The 27,171-nt window shown below is 43.6% G+C and overlaps 1 protein-coding gene across 1 annotated transcript; it reads left to right on the top strand.

Annotated features, from left to right (window-relative positions):
• The first annotated feature begins 4,315 nt into the window (after nucleotides 1-4,315).
• Nucleotides 4,316-23,349, top strand: Mgst3 (microsomal glutathione S-transferase 3). The gene is made up of 6 exons (XM_051186196.1): nucleotides 4,316-4,386; nucleotides 17,986-18,109; nucleotides 19,115-19,188; nucleotides 20,495-20,552; nucleotides 22,019-22,091; nucleotides 23,076-23,349. The coding sequence occupies exons 2-6, from the start codon at nucleotides 17,993-17,995 to the stop codon at nucleotides 23,210-23,212; spliced, it is 459 nt and encodes a 152-aa protein (XP_051042153.1). The 5' UTR covers nucleotides 4,316-4,386; nucleotides 17,986-17,992; the 3' UTR covers nucleotides 23,213-23,349.
• Nucleotides 23,350-27,171: the final 3,822 nt, after the last annotated feature.

The raw sequence follows: 27,171 nt of genomic DNA, 5'->3' as shown, positions 1-27,171 counted from the left end.
TCTCTCTCTCTCTCTATATATATATATATATATATATATATATATATATATATTAGCACCAAGCATGATGGCACCCAACCTAAGGCTTAAGAGGCAAAAGAAAGAAGAGGAGGAATTCAAAGTTAGCCTGAGCTACATAGTAAGTTTAAGGCCAACTTGGGCTTCAATGAGACAGACCCTTTGTAAATGTATAAATTTTTTTTCAAATTTTAATTTGTAAAAAAACAATTTAATTTTTAATACAGAAGTAAAAGAAGGAATAAAGAGTGGTCACAAAGACTAAAGACATCTGGTTCCTCCAAGGCTGCCACCACAGTGAATGAACCCTCCAAATGTCTTCACATTGTTTGCGCTGGTTGTGTTTCTGTTGCTGTGATAAACACCATGACCAGAGCTTACACTTTTATATCATAATCCATCATTGAAGGAATGGGGCAGGGAGTGAAGCAAAAACCATAGAGGAACTCACTGGTGCATGTTCATCTACCTTTTGTACACAGACTAGGCCCTCGTGCTTAAGGCCCTCTGTGTGTGTGTGTGTGTGTGTGTGTGTGTGTGTGTGTGTGTGTGGTGTTACCCACAGTAAGCTGGGTCCTCCCACATCAATCATCAAACAAAACTGTCTCTCACAGATATGGCTCAGGCCAATTTAATCAGGGCAATTCTTCAGCAGAGGTTCCCTCTTCCCAGGCAACTAGGTTGTGTCAAGCTAATAATAAAAACTAATGAGGTCACTTCATTTTCTTAAGGGCCAGGGTCTTGGGAGCAAGTTCTTGGCTGTCAGAGTCAAAGGCACATGCTCACACTCCCATCTACTTTAGGGAGAGGGAGAACTGGCCCTGTCACTTCACTAAGTTCTACCACTACAGGCTATAACAACAGGAAATGGGGACTCTCTACAACCAAAACAGTCAAGGGAGCAGATGAGTCATCAAGGGAGAGTCAGGGAAGACAGGAATGCAAAGAAGAGTGGGAGAGAAGGAACGGTGCCCCAGAGAATCTGGAACACATGTTAAGTATCAAGAGAGATGAAGAGCGGCCAGCAAAGACTCAGGAAAAAGCTATGCTTGAGATGCTATGGAGAGTTTACAAGGCCAATGGTGACCTTTCAGAGAGCCATGTGAAAGGAGGTTTGTAAGCAGAAACCAGATTGTAAGTGGAGAAGGAATTAATTGTGAGTGAAGCAGGGACACAGTAACTTCTGAGCCAAGGGCTGCACATCAAATCCCCGTTGATTTACTGGGGCCTACAAATATATTAACCTGGTGCAAAGGGCTCTTGTGTGTGGCATTCCCTCTGCTCTTTACAACCACTCAGGATGAAAGTCTTATTTCAACTTAGAAATAGAGACAAGTATACCCAATGTCCAGTACTGGAGAAAATGCTCACTTTCCCAGGTATGCCTGGTGTTTATAGATGCCAGGAGAGGTACAGAAATATGTATTCTCTGACCCAGAATTTCCTCTTTTTTTGTATTGTTTTTTGTTGTTGTTGTTTTGCTTTGTTTTTATCAAAACAGGGTTTCTCTGTGTAACAGTTCTGGCTGTCTTGGAACTCCCTCTGTAGACCAGGCTGGCTTCGAATTCAGAGATCCACCTGCTTCTGCCTCTCAAGTGCTGCAATTAAAGGTATGTGCCACCACTGCCCAGCCTAGAAATACCTCCTTAAAGGAATTTAGTCAAATCATCATAAGCACACATACAGATTTACTAACTGTGGTGATTTGAAAGAAAATGACCCCCAAAGAGAGTGGCACTATTAGGAAGTGTGGCCTTGTCAAAGTAGGTGTGGTCTTGTTGGAGGAAGTGTGTCACTGTGGGGATGGGCTGAGGTCTCCTCAAGCTTCATTCAGTTGACTTCCTGCTGTTTTCTGATCAAGATATAGCCAGTACCACACCTGCCTGCACTCTGCCATTCTCCCTGTCATGATAATGGACTGAACCTCTGAAACTGTAAGCCACCACACCTCAATTATTTTCTTTGTAAGAGTTGCTATGGTCATGGTATATCTTCACAGCAATAAAAACCCCTAAGACACTGACAAAGTTGTACAGTGTAATAGGAAAACTCAAAACAAGATAACTCCAACAAAAGACTATAGTACTATCACCACCAAACAATGTTGAAAGATGAACTGCAGTCAATGAAGGGTAAATGGATTATGATTTATTAAATGGACAAAATGAAAAGACAAATAATGCTTTTATAAAGTTTTGGTGATTTGGTTGATAGCTTCATTGTGGTTTGGTTTTTGGCTTCTGTTTGGTTGGTGTGTGTGTGTGTGTGTGTGTGTGTGTGTGTGTGTGTGTGTGTTTGAGACAGTTGCTCACTGTGTAGCCCCAGCTGTTCTGAAACCCCGTATGTAGACCAGGCTGGCCTGAAATTCACTGAGATGCCCCTGCCTCTGTCTCCCAAGTACTGGGATAAAAGGCATACAACACCACCCCTGGCCTTGTAAGGTTTTTTAAAAGAAGTTCCTACATAATCAATTCTTGTTTAAGGCCAAACAGGAATATTTGGGAAATAGCAGCCAGACTTATCCTGACTTTCCACTCATCCCTTCTACCACCTAGACTGCCTTTTCTTATAAATATAAAGCAAGAGGAGAACACCCCCTCAATAATGCAGAATTTTTTTTTTTCCTGTTTGCTTTCTCAATGTTCAGGTAAAACAAGTCCTTTAAACCCAACATACCAAGAACCCTTACTGAAGGGGAAAGCTTGAGAACAATCAAAAAGTGCTGAAACAGCAATAATAAACATTTTAAGAGCCTTCAAAGTACTTCCAAATGCGTGGGCATAAGCCAGTAAAATCGAACAAAAATCCAGCCTAGGCCCCTTTTAGATTTTAGTCTTTCCCAGACTGGAACTGTTACACTCCCAAACACTTTCTTAGAAGTGTAAAACCCCCCAAAGAAGGGCCATTTAGAGGAGGGTGGGCACACTGGCACACACCTGTAATGTCAACACTTGAGAGGTAGAGTCAGAATGGTTAGAAGTTCAAGACCAACCTGGTCTGCATGGCAATATAGTTGAGTCTCAGACCAGCCTCGGCTGTCAGAAAAGAAGACAGGAGGAAAGGAAGAAAATGTGAGCTGAAGTTGAGGGGCCACCGAAGTTGAAGGCTGCCCCTACCCATGTTAAGGATACCACAATACTGATTGATTAGATTTCAGCGATTGTGGAGGGGTGGAAACTTCAGATTCTGAGAAAATCATTGTGAGATATCTTTAACACCCTTAATAGTCTAAGCTCAAATACACTCATGTATTTGAACAGCTATTCTTGTACCTATTGACTCAAATCCTTTCAGACAGTACTAACTGGCTTCTACGAACTCAAGACTAAGAATGTCGTCACATAGTATCAGAAGCCTATCCCAGGCTCTGCTATAATCTGAATGTCTGATGTTCCCCCAACATATTGGATATGGAACTTGATTTATAATTTTCTTTACTTCTGTTGCTGTAAGGTCATGAAATGCCAGTTGGCACATGGTATTTGGGCAACCTGGATCAGTATCCCGCGGGCCGTGATTACTCATATTTAGCTGCAGAATAAACTTACTTCCAGTAAGTATGAAGGAGTGAGGGGAGAGACTTTAAGAGGTACGCAATGTCTGGCTCAGGTACTCAGGCAATAGGATGTAGAGCGGAGCACTTAAGACGGGAAAAAAAAAAATGTTAGCTTTGGCGCCTTCTGTGATCAGTTTAAAGCAGAACTTACAGAAATTAGCAGCCAAGGTCTACTTCTGCCCAGAAAGTCCTATCCAAGGCTCTCCTGGAGGCTGCCACGAGGTGGCACAAGAGGGTACGCCTCTGTGCTCTTTGTTAAATCTACGGGTGTTCAGAAACACCTGGGCGAGCAAACCTCGAAAGGAGGCCTGCGAGAGCGCGGGCGAGAATGGGTGCGGCCCACCATGGAGGTACGAACCCCCTAAACACCTCTCACCAGCAGAGTTCAAAGACGAGACGCAAGCAACCCTACTAAAACCCTCTACTTCTGCGCATGAACAGCGAGATGAGCTACGGTGGCTCTGCTGAGCACGAATTACTAACGCGCTACTGTTCCTCCAGCTCCAACCAAATAGAATGAACTTGGGACTGTGATCAGGAAAAGATAAGTGGGGAGGAGATCAAATATGCAGATTGCGGAGCCAGAAAGGTAAACATGCGGACCATCAGGAACAGGGAGAAAATGCAGTCTCTCTTCAGAGACAGCCAGAACCGCCAAAGCCACAGGCGGTCCTTGCAGCTCAAGCTCCGCCCAGGGGCGTGACCACACGCTGCCCCGGGCGCAGTGGGGCGGGTCCTGCGGGACCTCTGGAGCCGCACCCAGGCAGTGCAGCGTTGTTCCAGTTTGCACCAGGCGCGTAAAAGCGAGCCAGGTAAGTGCTGTCACCTGCGAGCTGCAGGCGCTTTAGCTGTGCTGGGGCACCTGAATGCCTACAAGCGCACCGCCTGTATCTCAGCCACTTGAGATGGAGGAATAGGGTTCCTCTCCAACCTCCCTTTCTTATCAGTAGATTTGGGCTCAACATTCTAAACCCTCCGTCCGCCCTACGTCCTCTCTCTGATGCAGTGGCTTTGGAGCTTCTAAGTTATAACTCAGGGAGATTCTCAAGGTCAGCCCATCCTCAATTCCTTATTTTCCTCCCTCCCTTTACTCCAGCTGTGTAAAGATCTAGGGCTCCCTCCTTCGGCCTTCAGGAGCTCACCTGACCTTAGCTACTGCAGCTGTAGTACTGAGACCAGAGATCCCAGCTCTACAGTGGGAACTGGCCATGCGGATCTAGCTAAGGTTTCCTAAGTGTCGTGCAAGCGCAGAACCTGCTGTGGTTGTGTTGTTGCTAGGATCCTCCCGGAGGGTCTCAGAGGGAATTGTGTTTGTTTTCCTCTCGCCTCGTAAAAATATTTGCATTTGAAACCTGAATGTGGGTCATTTTCCTACCTTTTTCTGAACAGCAAGAGACTTCTCGGGAAGGGTTGAAGAAAAAAATCTTCATTCATGTCTTCCTTGAGTGTCTTCAACTTTCCCTTCTTACCTTGTGTCCCTACGGGGATACCCAGAACCACAGTGGTGGGACAACTGAGGGTGGTGGCAGGGAGTAGAAACTCTGTGAGTCATTCTAGGTCTTGGCTCCTGCTAATTCTTTGCTTGGGAGGCACCAATATACAAGTAGCCTAGGGTACACTTGAATGTGGAAAAGGAAGTAGAGGAAAAGCAGAGACAGATGTTTCGATGGGTGGAAAAGGAACGCTGCGGGTTGGGACTTGAGTAGGGAAAGGAGGTATCCATAGAGAAGTCGGCTCTCTACAGACTATGGTGCTGCAGGCTTAGGTGTGGTCTTGCTGTATCAGCTACAGATTTTACCTTAGGACCAGGAGCCAGGGCTTCTCTGGGGAAAATCTAGAGGGCACCTGCAGTCTGCAGTTTTGGAGAAGCGCTCAAGGTTATATTGGTCAGGGTTTATGTGGTTTTATTGGTCGTGTTTTATTTCCGTGTGTCAGTAACAAGGGTATATACTGTCTGAATCAAGGAATCCAGAATGTTTATTCTCACAAGAGCTAAATTTATCTAAGGAGTTAAATAAAACTTACATATGAAATCCAAACAAGTGCTTTCACCCTGGGAAGTACATTCTGTTAAGCTTCTTCCTGACACAATGTTACAGAAATAGAAAACTTTGTCAAGTGATTCTTTTTTCTTTAAACAGTGTTACTATATATAAAATGACAGTGATACTGTGGCCAGCCATAGAAACTGCACTCCTGGGGCTTCCTTAGACTAAGGAACAAAATCTTGCTGGATGCAGAGGCCTGCAACTGGAATCCTAGCATTAGAGAAACTGAGGCAGGCAATTCAAGGCCAGCCTGGGCCATTGAGATCTTGTTAAAGGACAACGGCGGCCTTCCCCTTACTTAGATTCCTTCCTTCTGGCGTGGAGTTCTAGAGGAAACAGTCTGGAAGTGAAGTCCCTCATAGAAGGACAGCACAGAGAAACACACACACACACACACACACACACACACACACACACACACACACACACACACAAAAGAAAGATGTGTTTATCCAAAGAGATGATGAAAAGCCTGTGGAATAAGTGGGTGTCGGGTGAACCTGTCAAAATAGCGTAACACCTACTGATTTAGTTGATTTGTACTAATTCAGGTTATTTTAAACCTATCGTTTCCTATGTTTATGCTTAAATATTCTGAATTTATATTTAGAGCACTATTGCTGGCCATAGTTAACTAAGTACCACTTAGAATTATAAAGCATTATCTCTTTAGAATATGCTGTTATTTCTACAATTAGTGTGTGTGTGTGTGTGTGTGTGTGTGTGTGTGTGTGTGTGTGTGCTTGAACTTAATTACATACATGCCTACAAGTACATGTGCATATATGAAGACCTGAGGTCAACCTTGGGTGTCTTCCATAATCACTCTCCACCTAATTTTTGATACAGGGTCTGTCACTGAATCTCACTTATTTAGCTAGCCTGGCTTGTCAGAAATCACCAGGGATCCTCCTGCCTCTATTCCCTGAGCAATGGTATTGCCCCAGCAGGCTTTTTGCAAGGGTACAGGGATTTGAATTCAGTTGTTTGCATGGCAAGCACTTGAGCTGACTGAGCCATGTCCTCAACCCTTGCAACTGAATTTATTGATCTTACTTGTGAGTATCCTGCCCTCTGGAATAAAAAGAACTTAGCTGTCATTGTCAGTTATCACTATGTAAGATTAGTTCTTTCTCAGAGTCCACTTGCCTGTCTGCAGAGAGAAATGTAGTAACTAGAGCAGGAAAATCACATTGTTTCCCAAATGCATTCAGAATTTCTAGGTCTTCCTGCTATCCTTTGAGTTCTTTCTAGACTTGATCTGCTCATCAGCTGGAATATGGCAACTCTGGTGCCATTGCCTACCCTTTTGTTTTGAAACAGAGTGTTCTTCACAGGCTCAGGCTTGCTTCAGATTCTCAATCCACCTGCCTCAGTACCCCACAGGCTGAGATTATAAGCATGTCCAATGACACCTGGGTTTTTCTCTTTTTAAGTAAATGATACTTTATACTTCTCCAGTTTAAGAAGTGCAAGTGGATATTAGGATTGCTACACCCACCTAGGCCCTGCTCCAAATGATATGACAGACTTTGAAGATCCCCCATGGAAGGCCTGACCCTCTCTGGGGAGCAGAAAGAGAATGGGATGGGAATTGGGGAGGGCAAGGGAGGAGGGGAAGGTGAGGGAACAGGGACTGACATGTAAAACAAGCTTGTTTCAAATTTAAATAAATATTATCATAAAAATATAAAAGAAATGCAAATGGAGGCTGGCTCAGCAGTTAAGAGCACTTGCTGCTCTTCCAGGGGACCTGAGCTCTGTCCCAGTATCCACGCCAGAGGCTCACAACCACCTGTAACTCTAGCTTCAGGAGACCTGACACTCTTCTGGCTTTTGCAGATACACATGCATGTGGCATACACTCATGCATTTCTAGCTTTTTCAGACACAAACACACCCATTAAATAATAAAAATAAAATAAAGAGTGGTGGGTTTTTTTTTAAGATAGAAAAAAAAAACTGCAAATGTTTATGCCAAAGCCTTCTTTAAGTTCCAAGAGACATGGGAGTGTCAACCCAGATGAATTCCAGCAACCTGGGTAGTTCCTTCACTTAATGACTGGTATCTTTCCAGGGACTTAGCCTCTGCTAAGAATTATAATAACTCTAAGCTTTTTTTTTTTTTCTTTTTTTCCTTGTAATGGAAAATCCAAGTAGTATCAGTGTGACTCATTCAAGACTTTTTCCTGTTCTGGAAGATATAGCTTTGTTGCCGTGTGACTTTACACTCCTGTGTAATGTTAGTCAATGGATAGGTTTGTGGGACTCATAATATAGTGATGAAGGGCCAGGCAGCTTCTGTACTGCCCTGCCTAGCTCAACTCCCTTCCTCAGACTATGTATAATAAAATGAAAATGCTTTCTTCTGGATCCTTCCCAAGATTTGTCCCCCTTTTCCAATTACTAACACCACAGTCTATAATCAAGCATGGACTTGGAGCTAATTATTAGCTCTACCTTCTTGTTAATATATTTTATTAACAGGAGAGGGCTGAATGTTGTCAAACTTGCTCTGCAGCTTGGTTCAGAGACAGCATGGCCAAGGCTGATCTGAAGGCACACTGCCTGGGTGTGTGGGAATCCAGGCTTTGCTCTGGAGTAGCTGTGCGATTTGAAGGGCATTATTTAATCTCTCCCATGCTTAATTCCCTTACCTACAGAGTTGAGGTAGTAAGTAATACATGATAGACAAGCTGTAAGGAGTTAAATGAGTTAATACTGAACTGCTTAGAACAGGGTTTAATTCATACTAAATAAGTATTTAAATAATAGATTTCTCCTCATGTTCTTCCTCCAGTCTCTATAGCAACCCTTCAGACACACTGGCCTCCTTTGTCAACCATGTAAATGTTGATAGGTCTGTAAGCCTGTACACTTGCTATTCCCATACCTGTGTTCTCTCTCACACACCATTACAATAACCTTCAATAACCTCCGTGGCTCCCATCCCAATCTTTCCCCTCCTCTACGTGTGGGCTTTACTCTCACACCCTGACTGCTTTCTGAAGGTTCAGAACTTCCTTCTCAGTCTTGATGTCCACTGCAGCCCTATGCCTGGAGTGCTGTATGGCATTTATAACAAAACGGAGAAGAGAAGAAATCGCTCTGAGAGAGTGGTAGGCATGGAATTGGAGGCAAGTATTCATCTGGGTAAAATGCTCTGTCCTAAACTGAATTTACCCAAATCAGCTTCACCTGATAAATTTTTTGGCATCCCTTTTTTCTGCTTATATTCCATATTATTTCTCCTTTCTCATCTAAGGTTGTTGCTTTCAAACCATTAGAAGCATTATGTGAGATGCATCTGCAGTCCTAGGCTCAGCTCTAGGCTATCTAGCAAAGTTTCCAAGTCAGGTGTCTGGGTACATTGGTCCATGGAACTATAAACATGGAGAGTCTCTGCCATCATTCATACAGTAAAACCTGGAATTTCTTCTGTCTAACAAATCTAAATCTAATGTTCTTGAATTCTTGGGGGAACAGAATTGCCATTTCTTCCCTGAGAAGATTTCATTGTCATCCAAACATCTGTGTTTAGTTTCTTCTCATTTTCTGATTTGGCCTTAACTGGCACAACAGTGCAAGCTTGTCCCACATCACCAAGAGCCATTCATTGGGCTTCCAGCCTCCCTGACCCTTCTTTTCCCCATCTCCTACCAGCCCAGTAACATATTTAACAATTGTTTTCAGTACAGACAATTCACCACAGTGCTGGAGTTAAAAACATCATTTGAAGCTTGAACATGCTGAACTGTGGCTGTTTAGCTGTAGAGCTGAATGTGTTTGGGTTGAAGGGCCGAGTCTTCCATCTTCCCAACATGACTAGCTTTCCAGTTAGGCTGCCACCTGGGAAAGACACAGTATGTCCTGCATGCTACAGCTGGCCTCAGGTAAATTAGCAAGTGAGTGCTCCTTATATCAGGCTACATTTGCTCAGTTAGCTTTCTGTTTGTGGCCCTTGGAGAAATAACTACTGAACCTGCATCACCATTGGGGTCAGTGTGTAGGTTCAGCTTCTAGGTTCTTACTCCTTTTCCTTTTTTAAAGAGTCATTATGGATACAGTGTTCTGCCTGCATGTGTGCCTGCAGGCCAGAAGAGGGCACCAGATCTCATTATAGATGGTTGTGAGCCACTATGTGGTTGCCCCGAATTGAACTCAGGTCCTCTAGGAGAACAGCCAATGCTCTTAAAGTCTGAGCCATCTCTCCAGTCCCTTTATTCCTTTTCTTAAATGCCTGTAAGTTAGGAGTACTGGGTATGGTACCCTATACCTGTAGCCCCAGCTTTCAGGAGGCAGAGGCAGGAGGATTTGAACAGTGCTGGTTTGAAGGTTTGACAGACATGTTTGCTTGCTTGTTGTAGAAGTGGACTGGAACTGCCATGATGAAAATGTAGGATGGACTCAGGGAACTCCCACGACTCTCGTCTGTCTCTTCACCCTGGAGGTGGAATTCCCTCACTGTCCTTTCCCTCTTACTTCCTACATTTCTCCCCAAAGCTTCTCGTGGGCCTGGGAGAATCAGCTAGAGATGCTCGCCTCTAGAATTCTGCAGACAGACTCTCCTGGGAACATCACTATGCTAGTGACTGATTAAGCCTGTGTCTGGCTCCTGCTTCTGCTGCTGCTGGCCTTCTCTCCCTGGGGCAAACTCCCACCAGGGGATCTTTTGAAGGCCTGTCTCTTTGTAGAAAGATCCAGCACAGAAGCCACACAGGCTAGGAGAAGCTTTAGTGCATAAAGTGAACCCTCAGTCCCACATGAGAGTTTGCTGAACCATCTGGTATGTATAACTTTAAGAGATCCATTTTGTATGACCAATCCAACCATTTAAATGATCATCTCTGTCATTCCCATTAAATTGTTGGGGTTTTGCCATATAAAATAATTGGACTGGTAGCACAACCGAATAAGGGTTGCTATGAGACTGTGGGAGAATGATAGCTTCAAGTTGAGCTAAGATTACTCTGTCATGGTCGACTTTCTGATTGTGTTAATATAAGACAGTCACTAAAATTTTGCAAGAGAACAGTATCTCAAACTGAAGTAAAAGTTGCCATTGTCCAATCTAGGTTTTATAATACTTAAGGTCAAAGAGAAGGCAGGTGCTTATTTCTCCAAAGAATCTGTCATTTAGGAAAACCAGGTACTGTGCAACTTGATGACTTGGGAGTGATAAAGTATTTGAGGCAAGTGCCTATATCCATAAATCCTGTCTTTTGCTCTGCTTATGCAATGCTGATTGTACCCTGGGGAGTTTCACTGGGCAGCCAAGAGGATTTGGGTACACAGGTGAAAGAGAATGTTACACCACATGTGTTTAATTGAGTGTGGGTTTGCCCAGATCCCTTCCTGTAACTGAAGGAACTATGCCCCAGTGAGATAAGGCCAGCAGTGGCAGAAGCCGGAATTAGAGACAGGGTTGGTCAAAACCAAAGTACTAGAGCAATGATGTTCCCAGGAGAGTCTCTCAGGAGAATTTCCTACAAGAGAACACTGGAGCCAAAGAGCCATGAACCCACATGTGGCTGCCTCACATCCTGAAATGGAGTGCATGGTGTCTGTAGCATATCTACCATCCCCTGGTGTCTGCTAACTAGCTACGCTGCACAGCTGTTGTTGTTCTAAGTGCTGTTCTGCCCCCTCCCTCTCCGATGTCAATGGCTGGTTGCCCGAGCACCCTCAGTGTGTCCTGGAAACCCACCATGGCCTGGGGCTCTTTTTTTTTTTTTTTTTTTTTGAAACAAGAAGACACTTTATTGAAATTTTAGAGTTATAGATAGAAATGTTGCTATGTTTTGAACATAGCAAATCACATAGATTTATAACATATTCTCAATAGAGGCATCGATGGAAACCTCCTATTCGCGGTGTAAGCAGTAGCAGTCTCCCTAAGGTTGTCTTGTAGCACCGTGACCATCACTCTTGCAGTATGTAAAGCCTTAAACTCCCACTCCTTTGACATCTGGTGATTGTAACTGTGTAGAGAGATCCAGGAAGGCAGAGGCTGTCACAGGTCAGACTCACTAGGTAAAGCCTCAGGAAGATTTAAAAACAAAAAGAAAGAAAGAAGGGAGGGAAAGAAGAAAGGAAGGAAGGAAGAAAAACATCTTGCCCACTTGTTTAGGTAGTTTTGAGCCAAATGTTAAACCTGAAAAGATGCACTGGTCCTGTGGTATATGCAAGCTATGTTCTAGAGATGCTGCAGGGAAAAGGGGTTCCAGTAGGGTCCAGTGGAAAGCTTGGTATAGATCACCAAGACTGGGGTGTGCTTCAGAGTGTGGCTCAGATACAATCATCATGTTCCTGCAACTTCCGTTTACCCCTAAAACAGTATTTTAAATTTTCATTTGTTTATTTTCATGTGTAATGGGTGTTTTGCCTGCATTATGCCTGTACACGATGTAGGTGCTTGGTGCCTGTGGAAGCCAGAAGAAGGCATTGAATCCCCTGGAACTGGAATTACAGACAGTTGTAAACTGCCATGTAGGTGCTAGGAAATAAACCCAGGTACTTTAGAAAGACGGCCACTGGTCTTAATCACCCTAAACAATGGTTTTTAAAGTGTGATCTCTGAACAGTGATTACACACTTGGGAACTTCTGAAAGTTGTATTCACAGGCCCCCCTCAAGCCCTATTGAGTCAGAAACTCTCTGGGCAGGGCATGTCTTAACACACCCTCCAGGTGAAGACTAAGAACCGCAGCAACACTCAAATGAGTTTCTGTATTCATGCAAGGGACTATTAAAAATATAAATAGGAGGCTTGTGTCAGGTACATGTTACAGTGGCCAGTTAGTCTGTGGGAAACACAGGTACAAGCATTCATTGTAGAGCTTCTGTGTCCAGACCATGGAGACCAGGTCCAGGACAAAGTTCTCAAATGAAAAAAAAAAAAAAAAAAAAAACAACAAAAAACCTTATCTTGGTGGGTCCATAAAAGAGCTGCAAGTATGTGATCAGCTAGATGTGTAGAGTCCATGTGCATGCTCACAACAGAAGGAGCTTGTATATCAGTTATCAGCTCCTCCAACCAGACCCTGTAAGCCTTCTGCTGGCTCTGGATTCCTAGCAACCCAGGGTGTGGCTGCAGCTGCCTGGGTGTGAACTTGAACTGCCTTCCCCTTCTTGGTACACCCTGACCCAGAGGCTACCCTCTAAGGACCGAGAACATCCATCCCTTTTCCCTAGAGTCTCAGAAAATATGAATTTAGCGGATGGTAGGATGATTTTGAATCTTGACTGAATTAAGCTGATCCTATCCTGAAGGCCTAACCATATTTACTCATTGGATCCACGTTTTTAGGAACTATGGTGCTGACCTCTGTGTACTAGATTTTTTTTTTCCTTCTATGTAATTCATAATCCAGTTTCTTCCATGGTTTGGAAGGAAGATGCTTTGGAAGGAAGAAAAGCAGAAGCAAATAGTTTAGGTGAATCCTTTTATTCCTGGGTACTGTCTAAGATGATGTCTCTTTGTATTGGGGGTGGGGTGGCTTTCCTGAGAGCCACCTTAAATCACTTCTCTTGCCATTTGCTCTGCAAGCACCTGTACACACCATGAGCAGTCCTTGCCATGAGGAATGCCAAACCATATGGTCCCTCACACAGACCCCGGGGCTGTTCTCATTGTACTCTCTGAGTACAAATCGGGCAGTAGGACTCCACGCTTCGCAGGAGTGCATGGAAGTGTTGAAGGGGTTTTCCACCGTCCTGGAAGGCAGCATTCAAGCTTTGTTCCTGCATCTGTCCTCAAGGGTCCAAAGCCCCTGCAGAATCACACCATTGTAGACCACTTGGTCTCTGCAAACCACCCACTCTAATATCAGACACCTCCTCCCCAACCTTCATGTGAACTCTCTGCCTTTTCCCTGAGCCATTTCACCAGCATCTTTCCTTTTTTCTCTCTCTCTTTAGTATGTTTTTAATTGAAACACAATTACATCATTTCTTGTCCTTCCTCCCTCTAGCCCCTCCTAGCTACTCTCCCTGAAGTTGGTAGTCTCTTTGGCTTTATTATTGTAATATACATGTGTGTGAATGTATGCATATACACAAATATATATGTATACATTATATATATATATATATATATATATATATATATATATGTATGTATGTATGTAACCTGCTGAATCCATTTTTGTTGTGTGCATATGGTTTTAGGGCTGACCACTTTGCATTCAACCCCCAGTAAGGGGTTCATCCCAAGGAGAGGCTAATTCTCTATCTCCGAACATCATTAGTGGCCTGAAGTTCTTTGCCTACAGATGGGACCTTGTGAAAGTTTCTCCCTTCCACGAAAACATACTCGTTGATATTGTCATTGTAGCCATTTCTAGGAGAGACTTTTTCATAGCAGAGTTCCTGATATTCTGGCTCTTACAATCTTCCACCACCACCACCCCTTTTCCATGATGTTCCCAGAGCCATAGATGCAGGAGCTGCAATATAAATGTCAGTTGGTGCTGGACTCTCCACAGTCTCCGCATCATGTCCAGCTGTGATTTTCTGTGGGGGTCTCCATATTCTGTAAAGAGAGGCTCCTTTGATGAGGGGCGGTAGCCACACTTCTCTGTGGGCATGAGAGTATAAAATTTAGAATGTTGGTCTAGCAGAGTGGCAGGAGTGGATTATTTTCCAAGGTCATCGATCTCTTTAGCCCTGGTAGTTGGCTAGGTTAGTACCAGGCATAATTTCCTCCTGTTGAATGGGCCTTAAGTCCAATTTGATAGCTGTTGATTGTCACCAAGCTGCAAGTGACACTGACTGCACCTTTATGCATATCTCACCATGCTGATTATTGTGGTTCATAGGTAGGGTGGAACTGTTTAATTACTTCCTGACCTTGGCAGCTTAAATAGTGTTTTCTGGAACCGTGAAAGCTAGAGTGCAGGAAAGAGGCTTTGAGGTCAGATCCAGCCTTGAATCATCCAAGCCCTGTGTCCTAGGAGTCATGAGCACCTCTTGACCCCTGGCTCTTGCTTGGTTCATACTGGGTTCATGAAATGGAGAGTGAGACTCTCACCAGGTGTGAACTCCAGCAAACTGCATCTCTGCCCTGAAAGAGGAGCCTGGCTGTGACGTCAGTTTCTAGTTATAGATTACAGAACAGTTGTGCAGGGAATGGTCCTTCCCTGCAGTAGACATCTACCCAAAAAGCACCTCTCTGTCTTGCCACCTGGCTGCTCTTAGACATCAGGCCAACAGGGGTCAACGACTTAAGCCCATTCTGACATCTTGCCCAGCTAGAGTGTTTTCATGAAATCTAAAACCTGACCTCCTCCTAGATCTGCCCTTGTACGCTTGAGCCGCTGGACTTGCAAACTGAGCTAGAGTGGCCATGCTTGCTTTCACGGTCCTTACAAAGACAACTCTGAAACACTTATAGGCAGCTTCATTGTCAGTGGCTGTTTGACCCCAGCAGTTTAACTCCAAGGACGGCAAGTAGACTCAGTCGCTTTTATTTTCAAGTTGTTCAGAATTCACACCGTATTTTTGCTATATAATTACTGCCGTAGCTTCTAACTTGTGTTAACTTTATAAACTTGAGAAGGAAGGAAGAAGCTTGGAGAGCATCCAGGCCCCCTTATTCTCTGAAGCTGGGTAGGTGGGGCTGCTCACCCTGAGGCACCTTATACTGAGTCATAGAAGCAGTCTGGCCCCTATGAAGGGCAAATGGGCAGGACAGGGTAAAGATCATAGGAGGGAATGCTGGTGAAAATTGCTGTGTGCTGTGACAGGGGAACAGCCTGGTCTGGGGTGCTTGAAACTCAAATGTTATCTTTCTAAGCTAGGAGAACCTTAAATTTATCTTTATGAGCATGGGCGTTTTGCCTGCATGTGTGCCTGTGAGGTGCGTGAAAGTGGTGCCCTTGGATGCTAGACAGAAGTAGCCATTGGATCCTCGAGAGGAGTTACCTATGGTTATGAGCTACCCTGTGGGGACTGGGAATCAAACGTGGACTAGCATCTAATGCTCTCAACTGCTGAGCCATCTCTCTAGTCTTGAGAAACGTACTTTTTAAAGACCCAAACAACTTGCTCACCGCCAAAGTTTCATGTTGAAAAAGACATTGTGGCTCCACTGTTTGTGCTGCTCTCAATTTGCAAGCAGGCCCTAAAGATGCCATTGGAGCCCAGTGACTCTGAGTTGAATCCCACCCATAATACTTCATGCTTTAGACTCTGGGTAAAGCACATATGCTCTGGGTGTTCCTCTGATGCTAGGGGTACCAGAATCATGTACTTTTTAAAGGTGACTAGAAACATTCTGCAGCAGGGCAACACCCTGAGCTGGATGCTGGGGAGAGGAAACATTCATCAGAGATAGGTTTTATTTATTTTGGTGGGGGGTGTACATGTGTAAGGGGGTGTGTCTGCATACACGTGCATGTGGAACTCATACGACAACTTGAGTGGTTGTTGTTCCTCAGGAGGAAGCCATCTTGATTTTTGAGACAGGGTCTCTTACTGACACCCCGGGCTCACCAATCAGGCTACACTGGCTGTCTGACAAGCTCTGGGAATCTCCATGTCTCCACAACAGTAGGTTCTAGGAATTGAACTCAGTTCCCCTTCATTGCTCAGCAAGCATCTTTACCAACTAAACCGGCTCCTCTGCCCTTACTGCCCTTAAAGGTATTGCACAAGTTGGTCTTGAACCTACTATTCTCCTGCCTCATCCTTTTAAGCATTTGCCTACTGCTGTGTGCTTTCACAACCAGAAAGAGATGGGCATTTTTTTTTTTTTTTCTTCTCAAAACAGCATTTCTTTGTATAACAGCCCTGGTTGTCCTAGAAGTTGCTTTGTAGGCCAGGCTAGCCTTGAACTCATAGATATCCACCAGCCTTTGCCTCCCGAGTGCTGGGATTACGCATGTGCCACCACAACCCAGTGGGAGGGTCATTTTTAAACTGAAGATATCACACAGGTGCTCCTGGCTTGGGCAGCCTTGCATGTGATGAGTTACTTTAGCATATTCTAACATGTTGGGTTTGCCCATTCTGCCTGCGTGCTCTGACCCCTTCCATCTAATGTTCAAAGCTAACAGAGGTTAATGGGCAGCCCAGTGGGCCATGAGGTGCTTACACTATCTTCCACCTGCTAAACTTCATTCTCTCTGATGCGAAGGCTAAGTCTGTCCTTTGAGACAAGAGTTTTAATGCTGAACACTGCAAGAAGAGCCAGGATTAGCTTTTTCTCAAAGCGGTTTATAGTAATAGCTCCTGCGTGGTCAGAAAAATTCAAAGAATTGTATCTTGAAGCCACATGGCTACCACCCCATCTATAGATAACATTTGTCTTGCCAGCCTCTTATGCATTTCAAAGTAAGTTTCAGATATCACGAAGCTTGATTGAAGTGGTGATTTGATGGGCATGCCTGGGTTCTCAGGAGCCTGCCAGACTGTGTCTTGTCCATGCCATCGGCTCAGGAGCCATACTCTGATGCCAGAACACCAAGCAGGGTTTCTCCATTCTGGCTTCTAAAAGTGTGCCAGCATGTGGCCAGGATCAAGGTGAAAGATCTAGCAGTCACAAGGACCTAACCTCACAGTAGCCCTCTCAGAAACCACTGTTGTAGATACCACTTTGTTAAAGGGTATCGTGTTAAATACTCTTAAATGCAAATTTTAGTGACACACTACAATGACTACTGCAATGCTACAAGTAAAATTTGTAAACAGCTGTTGAATCCAATAGAATATATAGCTAGTTATAATAGCACACACCTATAATCTCAATACTTGGGAGGCCGAAGCAGGAGGATTGCTTTGAGCTTGAGGCCACTGTGGGTTATATCTTGAGTACCAGGCCAACATGAGCTACACAGTCTCAAAAACTGAAATTAAGGAGCACAGGAGATGGCTCAGTAGGTAAAAGTGCCAGCTGCCAAAGCTGATGACTGCGGTTGGACCCCAGGGCCCACATGGTGGTAAGAGAGAACAGACTCCTGCAAGCAGTCTTCTAATCTGCATGTGCACACTGTACACACATTGCACACAAAAACAAATAAAAATGGAGCAAAATGAAAGGAGATGGAGAAAGGGGAAAGGTGAAAGAGGGGAGAAAGGAAGGACTTGTATGAAGACGTCTTTTTTTTAATTAGGCAGAGTGTGTGTGTGTGTGTGTGTGTGTGTGTGTGTGTGTGTGTGTGTCCTAGGTATGTGTTATGTATACATTTGTGATGTATGTGTGATATATACATGTGTGTGCATTTGTATGTGTTCCCAGCCCTGAAATCTCTTTTTGATCTGTGTGCATCTATTGGAAATGAGGCACCGTGCTCTCTAAGGCCTTGTACCACACGATGCCCGTGGTGTTGGGTTAGGTTCCCACTGTGCGTCCTTTCTTCGCAGAGCCAAGATGACTGTCCTCTCTAAGGAATATGGATTTGTGCTCCTCACTGGTGCTGCCAGCTTTGTCATGGTTCTCCACCTAGCCATCAACGTGAGCAAAGCCCGCAAGAAGTACAAGGTGGAGGTAAGCGGGGGTCCCAGCCCAGTGCTTGTGTGGGCTTCCTGAGGCCATGGGCTTCTCCAAAGGTGAGTTTTCAGTCATGGAGGGAGAGCAGAGTTGTTAGTGACAGGGTAGTAGCAGTTTCTAGACAGTGTCCATCATAATTCTATTCATGAGAAGCAGGAAACTCTAGGACTGCTGGGATACAGTTTACATGTTGTTGGACTTTGGCCCCTCTATAGAGAGACCGGGCCTAGTGGGATTAAAAGCCCCTATTTACCAAGAGTTATTTGCTAGGGACAGTGTTATTTTCTGGAAAAGGATGACGTAGCAGTATTGCTTCCTACTTTGCCACTTAACAAGTGATGTCCTAAGCTGATTTTCCTGTTTCCCAAGTAGAGAAGAGATGCTGGGCTTAACCTGGATTTAGCTGGCAGTTGTAGAAAGGAAGTCTGTTAAATACTTCCTTTGGTTCTGGCTGAACTAAAAGGGAAAGTTCTAAAGCTATCCCTGGTGAGCAATCAGATGTCTGTTTGCATTTAGCGTCTTGTAATTAGACTCCCTTGTGGAGGTCCTTTCCAAGCGTTCATATCTGGCTGCTTCTCTTCTTATTCTAATGGACACATGCAATAGCAGCCTCACATACTCAACTTTCTGTTCCCTATTAAGGGAAATCTTAAAGGGATGTGGTGTGTGATGACTCTTGGGAACCAGCCATTTCTCTATGGTGTCTCTGTATTGCATGTGCAGTCCACCATTGCTTTATGGCATCAATGATTAACACTGGCCAGGCAGAAGCCATTCCCGTCCCTTTCGAAACCACAACACAGTCACAGGTTCTTACTAGCTCTGGCAACTAAAAACACCAAACCTGCTTCTGAGAACTGAAAGCCTGGTCACTACAAAGAGACAAAGCAGATGTCAAGTGTTCATCCATCAGGAGCACAGTAAAAGACACTCTGGAATGTCTCAGCTTCAGTGCTAGGTAACTGTCAACATTCACACTCTGCTTGGCCTTTGCTTTAACAGTACCCGGTCATGTACAGCACAGACCCTGAGAATGGGCACATCTTCAACTGCATCCAGCGAGCCCACCAAAACACGTGAGTGTTATACTGCCAGGCAGCAAAGATGCCCATCGCTTCAGTCCTGAGTCTCTGAATTTGCTGAGGGATCGATCGCATGGCAATCATTGAGTACCTTGTTAAAAGTATGATTAAAACATTAGTTGTGGGGAGTGGGGCAGAGGTCAGATAGTTAAGGCACTTTTTGCCAACCTGATCATCTAAATTTGATCACCAGGGTGTCCCCACATGGGGGAAGGAGAGAACCAAATCTAACTTACATATGTAATCCACTGCATTGACGTGCATGCGCGCGCGCATGTGCGCGCGCGCGCACACACACACACATACATACAAATAATAAATAAAACACTTTTTAAAATTGCTGTGTGAACAGATTGAATACTGAAAAAAACTAAGAATTTTTAGAATGGAAAAACTTCTGAGCCTTTAACACCAGCATTTGGAGTGCAGAGTCAGGCAGATCTCTTGAGTTTGAGGCCAGCCTGGTCCACAGAGTGAGTTCCAGATCAGCCAGGGCTACACAGAGAGACCCTGTCTTGGGAAAAATAAAAACAAGCAGAGAGTGATGAAGGCCCTGCTGTTGCTCACCTCCTTTCTCTGCTTCAGGTCCCAGCCAGGAAATGGTGCTGCCCACCCACCTCAATTAACACAGTAATCTTCCATGGGCATGCCTATCTCCCAGGTGACTCTAGATTCTGTTGACAGTTAACAGCAGACATCATGATGTCTTTAATGTGACCCTCTGCAGTGTTTACAGGTCCCATTTAACTGATTATAGTCGTTACTTTTCACTGTGAGCACACACACACACACACACAAAACAGAGAACTGAGTGGAGGAAGGCTTTATCTTGGTTCATAATTTAAAAAAGAAAACCATGGTCCATGATGGAAGGTATAATTTCAAGACTGTCCTAAGACTAACATTGGTGATGGAGGAGACTTACAGCTGGTCACAAAGGCAGACAGGACAGAGTCCTCTGCTGGGTTATAACCCCCAAAGCCCACAGCCTCCAAAAGTGATGCCACCACATAGGATGAGGTGTTGAAACACATGAGCTTGTAGGACATTTCAGAGTGTGCTTCCATAGAAGACCTATGCCAATCCAAGACCTACCTCGTGAGTTTGTAGCATGTGAAGTTCTTTGACTCACTCCTATCCAGAGCAAAAGAGGGCAGGTACTGGCAGCCAGTCTTCTCCTCCAATCAGTGTGTTTGTACTCTGAAGCTTCCAACCTGCCAGCATGAATACAAAGTCCCTTAGTTCTGTGTATACATCCATCAAGTGGATGCTTTTTAAAGTTACTTTCTCTCTATTCCAGGTTGGAAGTGTATCCTCCCTTCCTATTTTTCCTAACTGTAGGAGGTGTTTACCACCCGGTAAGTTTCTCCTGGGGCCCTTCATCCATTTAGATGCAGAGCACTGAGCAATGGCAGGGACAAGGAAATGAACATTGATGAGTATTTAATGATTTGTTACAAAATGTGTGAAAGTAGGCAGCATTCCAGTTAATCTTTGCGGAGTGGGGGAAAGCCTCTTAGACACTGTTTAACTTTCATGGGATCAGTTAAGTTAAGCAACAGAAGAATGGAACTTTGACCCTAGGTCTATTTAATTCTAAAAGGTCCATTCCACAGGGAGTGTTTTTACTCTCCTCATTCGTTCATCTGTGTAAAAACAAACACCTGCCCACACCCAAGGTTACAGCAGTGAATTCATAGATCCTCCCTTTAATTGGGGTCATAGAGAACATCACAAGTAAATTATTTTGTATGATTTGGTATGTTAGAAGGTGCTGAGGGCTCAGAAGCAAACAAAGGGAGGTGAGAACGGGTTTTGAATACTGTGGTCAGGGCTCTTACTGGGAAGGTGTTAGTTAAACAAAACTCACAAGAGGTGAGGAAGGAGGCCTGCTGTTGTCTGGGACATCCAGCACTGAGAAGGCCATGGAGTTGTGACAGCTCCAAGAGACAATTACTCATACCTGAGGTCACGACTGCACCAAACCATTGTTCCAAAATTGCTAGTAATTGCTCGGCACTGTAGTGAAGGAGAGCCTGTCAGAGACCAAGCCTACACAGTGGATAACTGGAGCTTTGTCTATAGTTCTTCATCCCTCCTGCCCATACTTCTTATCCGGAAGCAACTCAAACCAATCAAAGCCTGCCATCAACCAACACCTCTGACAGCACTACCAAAGTGGAAAGGAACTCTGGAAGGTCACCTGCTCACCCTACCCCAACCTCTTTTTCCCTCTTCCTCTTTCTGGCGATGGGTTTCTCAGCATAAAACAAAGGATAGAGTTTCCTTCTTACATAGGTTTTGCTCTCTTGTCAAGGGTGTTGGGAATGAGGAGGCTTTTTCTTCGCAGAGTGCACATACGCGGGGTTCACTATACATTCTCCTCACCTTTTCTCATCGAGCCCCCACCTCTATTGTGTCCAGCCGCTTCCAGCAGGTGTTGTCACTGGAGACAGTGCAGCCCAGCAGCTGTCGAGGCAGTATGGGACCCAGCATCTCATTTTGGACATCAGGGTTTCTTCTTATGACTCACCCTGGAGACTTGAGGTCTTCTGTCCTTGACCTGAGCTCCAACACCAGTACCCCTGGTTGCCCAGAGCAAGAAACAGTCCGCCCATCAGGGAAGCCAGTTCTCACCTCCCAGTTGAGCATGCAATTATAGACTTTTCCTGACCAAAACAAGTAACACCATTCTTTTCTTAGTGGGAAACATATTCCCAAATGCATGAAATTACTGCTAGCCAACAGAACCGTAGTCAGCTCCAGGCATTAATCAAGAGGTCTGTTTCCTCAGTGCAAACACTGAATTGTCCTTTTATCTTAGCGCATAGCTTCTGGCCTGGGCCTGGCCTGGATTGTCGGGCGAGTTCTCTATGCATATGGCTACTATACAGGAGGTGAGTACATGTTGACATCTACCAAGGAAGTACATTTTATATTTATCTTTTTAAACATGTATTATGTATCTATGTGCATGTGCCCACAGAGGGCAGAGAGCATGTTAGACCCCCCTGAGCTGGAGTTGCAGGTGGTTGTGAGCCATCTGACATGATGACTAAGCCCTGGACCTTGGCAAGAGCAGCAAATGCTCCTAACCCTCACCATCTTTACCCCCACCATCTTTCCAGCCCCCAAACAAACTTTAAATTTTAAGTTACTGTTACTCTCAGCAGAGCCTTGAAAGGGATGGGATAAAGCTAGAGAGATGACTCAACTGTAAAGAGGACTAACTGCTCGTCTGTAGGACCCAGGTTTGATTCCCAGCACCTGCATGGCAGCTAACAACAGTCTGCAACATCAGTTCCAGGGGATCCATGCAAGTGGTACAGACACACATGCAGAAAAAATACCCGTGTATATAAAATATGATAAAATGTTAATGAGGAAATGGCTTAATAACTGAAATGAAAGGTCTGTTCTCTTTGTTCTTACTGCCCTAAGGATAATAACAAACCCCTGAGCATTTTCTGTGTGCCAGTTGCTTGTCTGTGAGCTTTATATATGCTATGCAACCTTGCAGTCATCTGTGTACAGCCACCAGCCTGTCTTATAGATGAGCAAGTAGGCATTGAGATAGAGTTGCTAACCATAACCCCCAGGCAAAACCTGACCACCACTGTATTAAGTGGGTAGTCTGGAAAAGGCTTTGTTCTGGAAGGAAACACTCCTCATGGTCCTAAGACAAAACTTTACTTACAGAGTTCTTCAAGGTCTAGGCAATGCCATTGTAAAATTACTTTGCACATAGCTTCTAGCATACTGATGGCCCTAGGCTAGAGTTGGTCAACCTCCCAAGAACAGGTGGTTGAATGTATGACCTCAGATGATAGAACAGAACAGCTTGTGGATATTTTGGTAACTTCTGCGCTCTTGTTTTTCAGACCCTACCAAGCGGTCTCGAGGATCCGTGGGGTCTATTGCCCTCCTTGCTTTGATGGGCACAACTGTGTGCTCCGCTTTCCAGCATCTTGGCTGGGTTAAACCTGGCTTGGGCAGGGGACCCAAACCCTGCCACTGAGGAATGGTAGGCCTTTCAACTCCCGTTCACTTTGAACGACTGACTCTCTTTCCAGTTCCACTGTTTTTTTTTTTTTTCTTTTTTTTTTTTTTTTTAAATATAATAAAAACTTACCTGGCATGAGCCTCATACCTAAACATCCTGACTCTACAGTTCTTTTTGAGTTTCTTTCCTAGATAGTTAGGCCATTTCTACTAAATGAGAGTAAAGCTGTGAGTACCCCCCTCCTCACACTGCCTGTGAGGCTGAGAAAAAGTATGATTATGGTGATGTGTTCCTGATGCCACAGTGCTGAAAAATTAAGTCTTAACTATAGTTCAAATGTGTAGCATGAGTTCTAATGGGTCTTGATAGTAAAAACCCAAAGACAGATAGTAGGGAGTGAAAGCTGAAAGATCAGAGAAGCAGAGCAGCCAGCTACTAGAGCTTGTACCTCTATGAAATCCTCCGACTGAAAGAGACAGCTCCTGGCTCCTCCCACCTTATATTCCTCTCTCCGCCCAGCCATATCACTTCCTGTTTGTCTGTATAGACCTCCAGACCTCTATGGTTAACTAGTGGCTAGCTCTACCCTCTGATCTTCAGGCAAGCTTCAGGCAAGAGTACAAACAAGATATCACCACACAAATGTAGTATTGTTCCATGCTAATAACTAACAGTATGGACTTAAAAACAAATATTGAAGATTGCTTATTTTTGCTTGAAATGTTAAGTATCAGGGATCCATCCAGTCATATGACTTAGCAGGTAAAGACACTTGCCACGAAGCCTGGTGGCCTGAGTTCAATCCCTGAGACCCACATGTTAGAACTGACTCCTACAAGTTGTCCTCTGACCTCTACAAGTACACTATTGCACATGTACACAAATAAACATAATTGCATAAGCCTTTTTTTTAAGTTAAGCAATAGATACAGATGATGTAACTAGGGATGGATGTAAGCTAGAATTACTAACAGCCCATTTCATAGAGGAGGAAGGCAGGTTTAGAAATGTCTGTGTCTGGGCTAGAGAGAGAGCTCAGCCATTAAGAGCACTGACTGCTCTGCCAAAGGACCTGGGTTCAATTCCCTGCACCTACCTGGCAGCTCCCAACTGTTAACTCCAGTTCCAGGGGACCTGATACCCATGACAAAACACCAATGCACATAAAATAATAAATTTTTATAAATTAAAAAGGAAAAAAAAGAGTGCCAATGTCTGATTAAGTACAAATAGGAAAGGCTTTACAATTTGCAGAATGATGTAAATAGACAATAAGATCAGTGCTACAAAAACTAAAGTTGACTATGAAGTGTAGACAAGAATAGTGTCTAGACCTTTGCTGTCCAACATGGCAGCCATGTCTTTTGGGTGGATAAAATACAGCAAAGCCACAGGGTCTTCATTAGTGCCATCCACACTCCACATGCTCTGCAGCCTCTGATGATCAGAGCTAGGATTTGGACAGAGGGATAACTATAAACTCCACACATTCTCCACTGTACTGAACTGTGCAATCTTCAGAGATCAAACACTGAAGAGTGGCTTCACTTTGCCTACATGGCTGTGACACCCTGGAGATTATATCAGGAAGACACTCCCAGCTCAAGTCATGAGAATTTGTCGCTGATGTACTGAGGCTTTAAATTTGCCTTCATTTTAGCATGAAGTGTTTATGAAATGATGCTGTTGTAGAGGGAAGTTTTAGGTTTGGACTAGAAAAGGTGACATCAGTAACCCCCTACAATAGTCAGATTTTATTCATGTTATATAAGAACTGACCCATATAGCAGACTTTCTTGGACCACCAGCCCCCAAATCATGACATGCAGACTTATTTTCAATTAAGAATGCTCAGTCTAATACTCCTCAAAGTGTTCCACACAATAGAAGCAGAAGGTTCATTGACAAACTCTTTTTATGAAGCTACAATTACCTTGGTACCCAAGCCACACAAAGACACAATTAAGAAAAAGAACTACAGGCCAATCTCCCTCATGAACATTGATGCAAAAATACTCAAAATATTGGCAAATCGAGTTCAAAAACACATCAGAAAAAATCATCCACCATGACCAAGTAGGCTTCATCCCAGGGATGCAGGGATGGCTCAACATAAAAATATCCATCAATGTAATCCACCAATGTAATAAACTGAAAAAGAAAAGCCACATAATCATTTCACCAGATGCTGAAAAAGCCTTTGACAAAATCCAACACCCCTTCATGAAAAGTCTTGGAGAGATCAGGGATAACAGGATCATAGTAAAAGTAATATACAGCAAACCAACAGCCAACATCAAACTAAATGGATAGAAACTCAACATGATTCCTCATTAGAGGAATAAGACAAGGTTGTCCACTCTCTCCATATCTCTTCAATGTTATACTTGAAGTTCTAGCCAGAGCAATAAGAACAAAAGGAGATCAAGGAGATAAAAATTGGAAAAGAAGAAGTCAAACTTTCACTATTTGCAGATGATATGATAGTTTACATAAGTGACTCTACCAGGGAACTCCTACAACTGATAAACACCTTCAGCAAAGAGGCAGGATACAAAATTAACTCAAAAAATATCAGTAGCCCTACTATATACAGAAAATAAATGGGCTGAGAAAAAAATCAGAAAAACATCACCCTTTACAATAGCCACACACAACATAAAATATCTTGAGCTAAGGCTAACCAAACAAGTGAAAGACCTCTATAATAAGAACGTTGAGTTGCTAAAGAAAAAAATTAAAGAAGTTACAAAAAAACAAAACAAAACAAAACAAAAAACAAAAAAAAAAAAAAACCAAATTGAAAGATCCATACTCTTGAATAGGTAGGATCAACATAGTAAAAATGGCAATCTTACCAAAAGCAATCTACAGATTCAATTAAAATCCAAGCACAATTCTTCACGGACCTTGAAAACAGACAATACTCAACTTTATGTGGAAAAACAAAAGACCCAGGATAGCCAAAACAACCCTGTACAATAAATGAACTTCCAGAGGCATTACCATCCCTGACTTTTAGCTCTACTATAGAGCTATAGTCCTGAAAAAAGCTTAGTATTGATGCAAAAATTGACAGGTAGACCAATGGAAAACCCTGATATAAACCCACACACCTACAAATACCTGATTTTTGACAAAGCAGCTAAAACTATACAATGGAAAAAAGAAAGCATCTTCAACAAATGGTGCTAGCATAACTTGATGCAGACATGTAGAAGACTGCAGATAGATCCATATCAATCTGCTACACAAAACACAAAGATCTCAACATAAATCCAGCCATACTGAACCTCTTAGAAGAGAAAGTAGAAAATACCCTTGAACAAATTGGTATAGGAGACTACTTCCTGAACATAACACCAGTAGCACAGACACTGAGATTGACAATTAATAAATGGGACCTCCTGAAACAGAGAATCTTCTGTAAGGCAAAATACACAGTCAACAAGACAAAACGGCAGCCCACAGAATGGGAAAAGATCTTCACCAACCCCACATCTGACAGAGGGCTGATTTCCAAAATATACAAAGAACTCAAGAAGCTAGTTACCAAAACACCAAATAATCCAATTAAAAAGAGGGCACAGAACTAAATAGAGAATTCTCAATAGAGGAAATCTAAAATGGCTGAAAGACACTTAAATTGCTCAACATTCTTAGTCATCAGGGAAATGCAAATCAAAACAACTATGAAATACCATCTTACTCCTGTCATAATGGCTAAAATAAAAAAAAAAAACACTAAAGACAGTTTATGCTAGAAAGGATGTGGAGAAAGGGAGAACACTCCTCCACTGCTGATGTCAGTGCAAACTCATACAGCCACTTTGGAAATCAGGAAAATGGGAATCAGTCTACCTCAAGATCCAGTAATTCCACTCTTAGGCATATACCCAAAAGATGCATGTTTATACAACAAGGACATCTGTTCAACTATATTCATAGCAGCATTATTTGTAATAGCTAGAACC

Source organism: Phodopus roborovskii, unplaced genomic scaffold (assembly GCF_943737965.1).
Source record: "Phodopus roborovskii unplaced genomic scaffold, PHOROB, whole genome shotgun sequence".
Taxonomy (NCBI): domain Eukaryota; kingdom Metazoa; phylum Chordata; class Mammalia; order Rodentia; family Cricetidae; genus Phodopus; species Phodopus roborovskii.
This window is presented reverse-complemented; position numbering and strand designations above follow the sequence as displayed.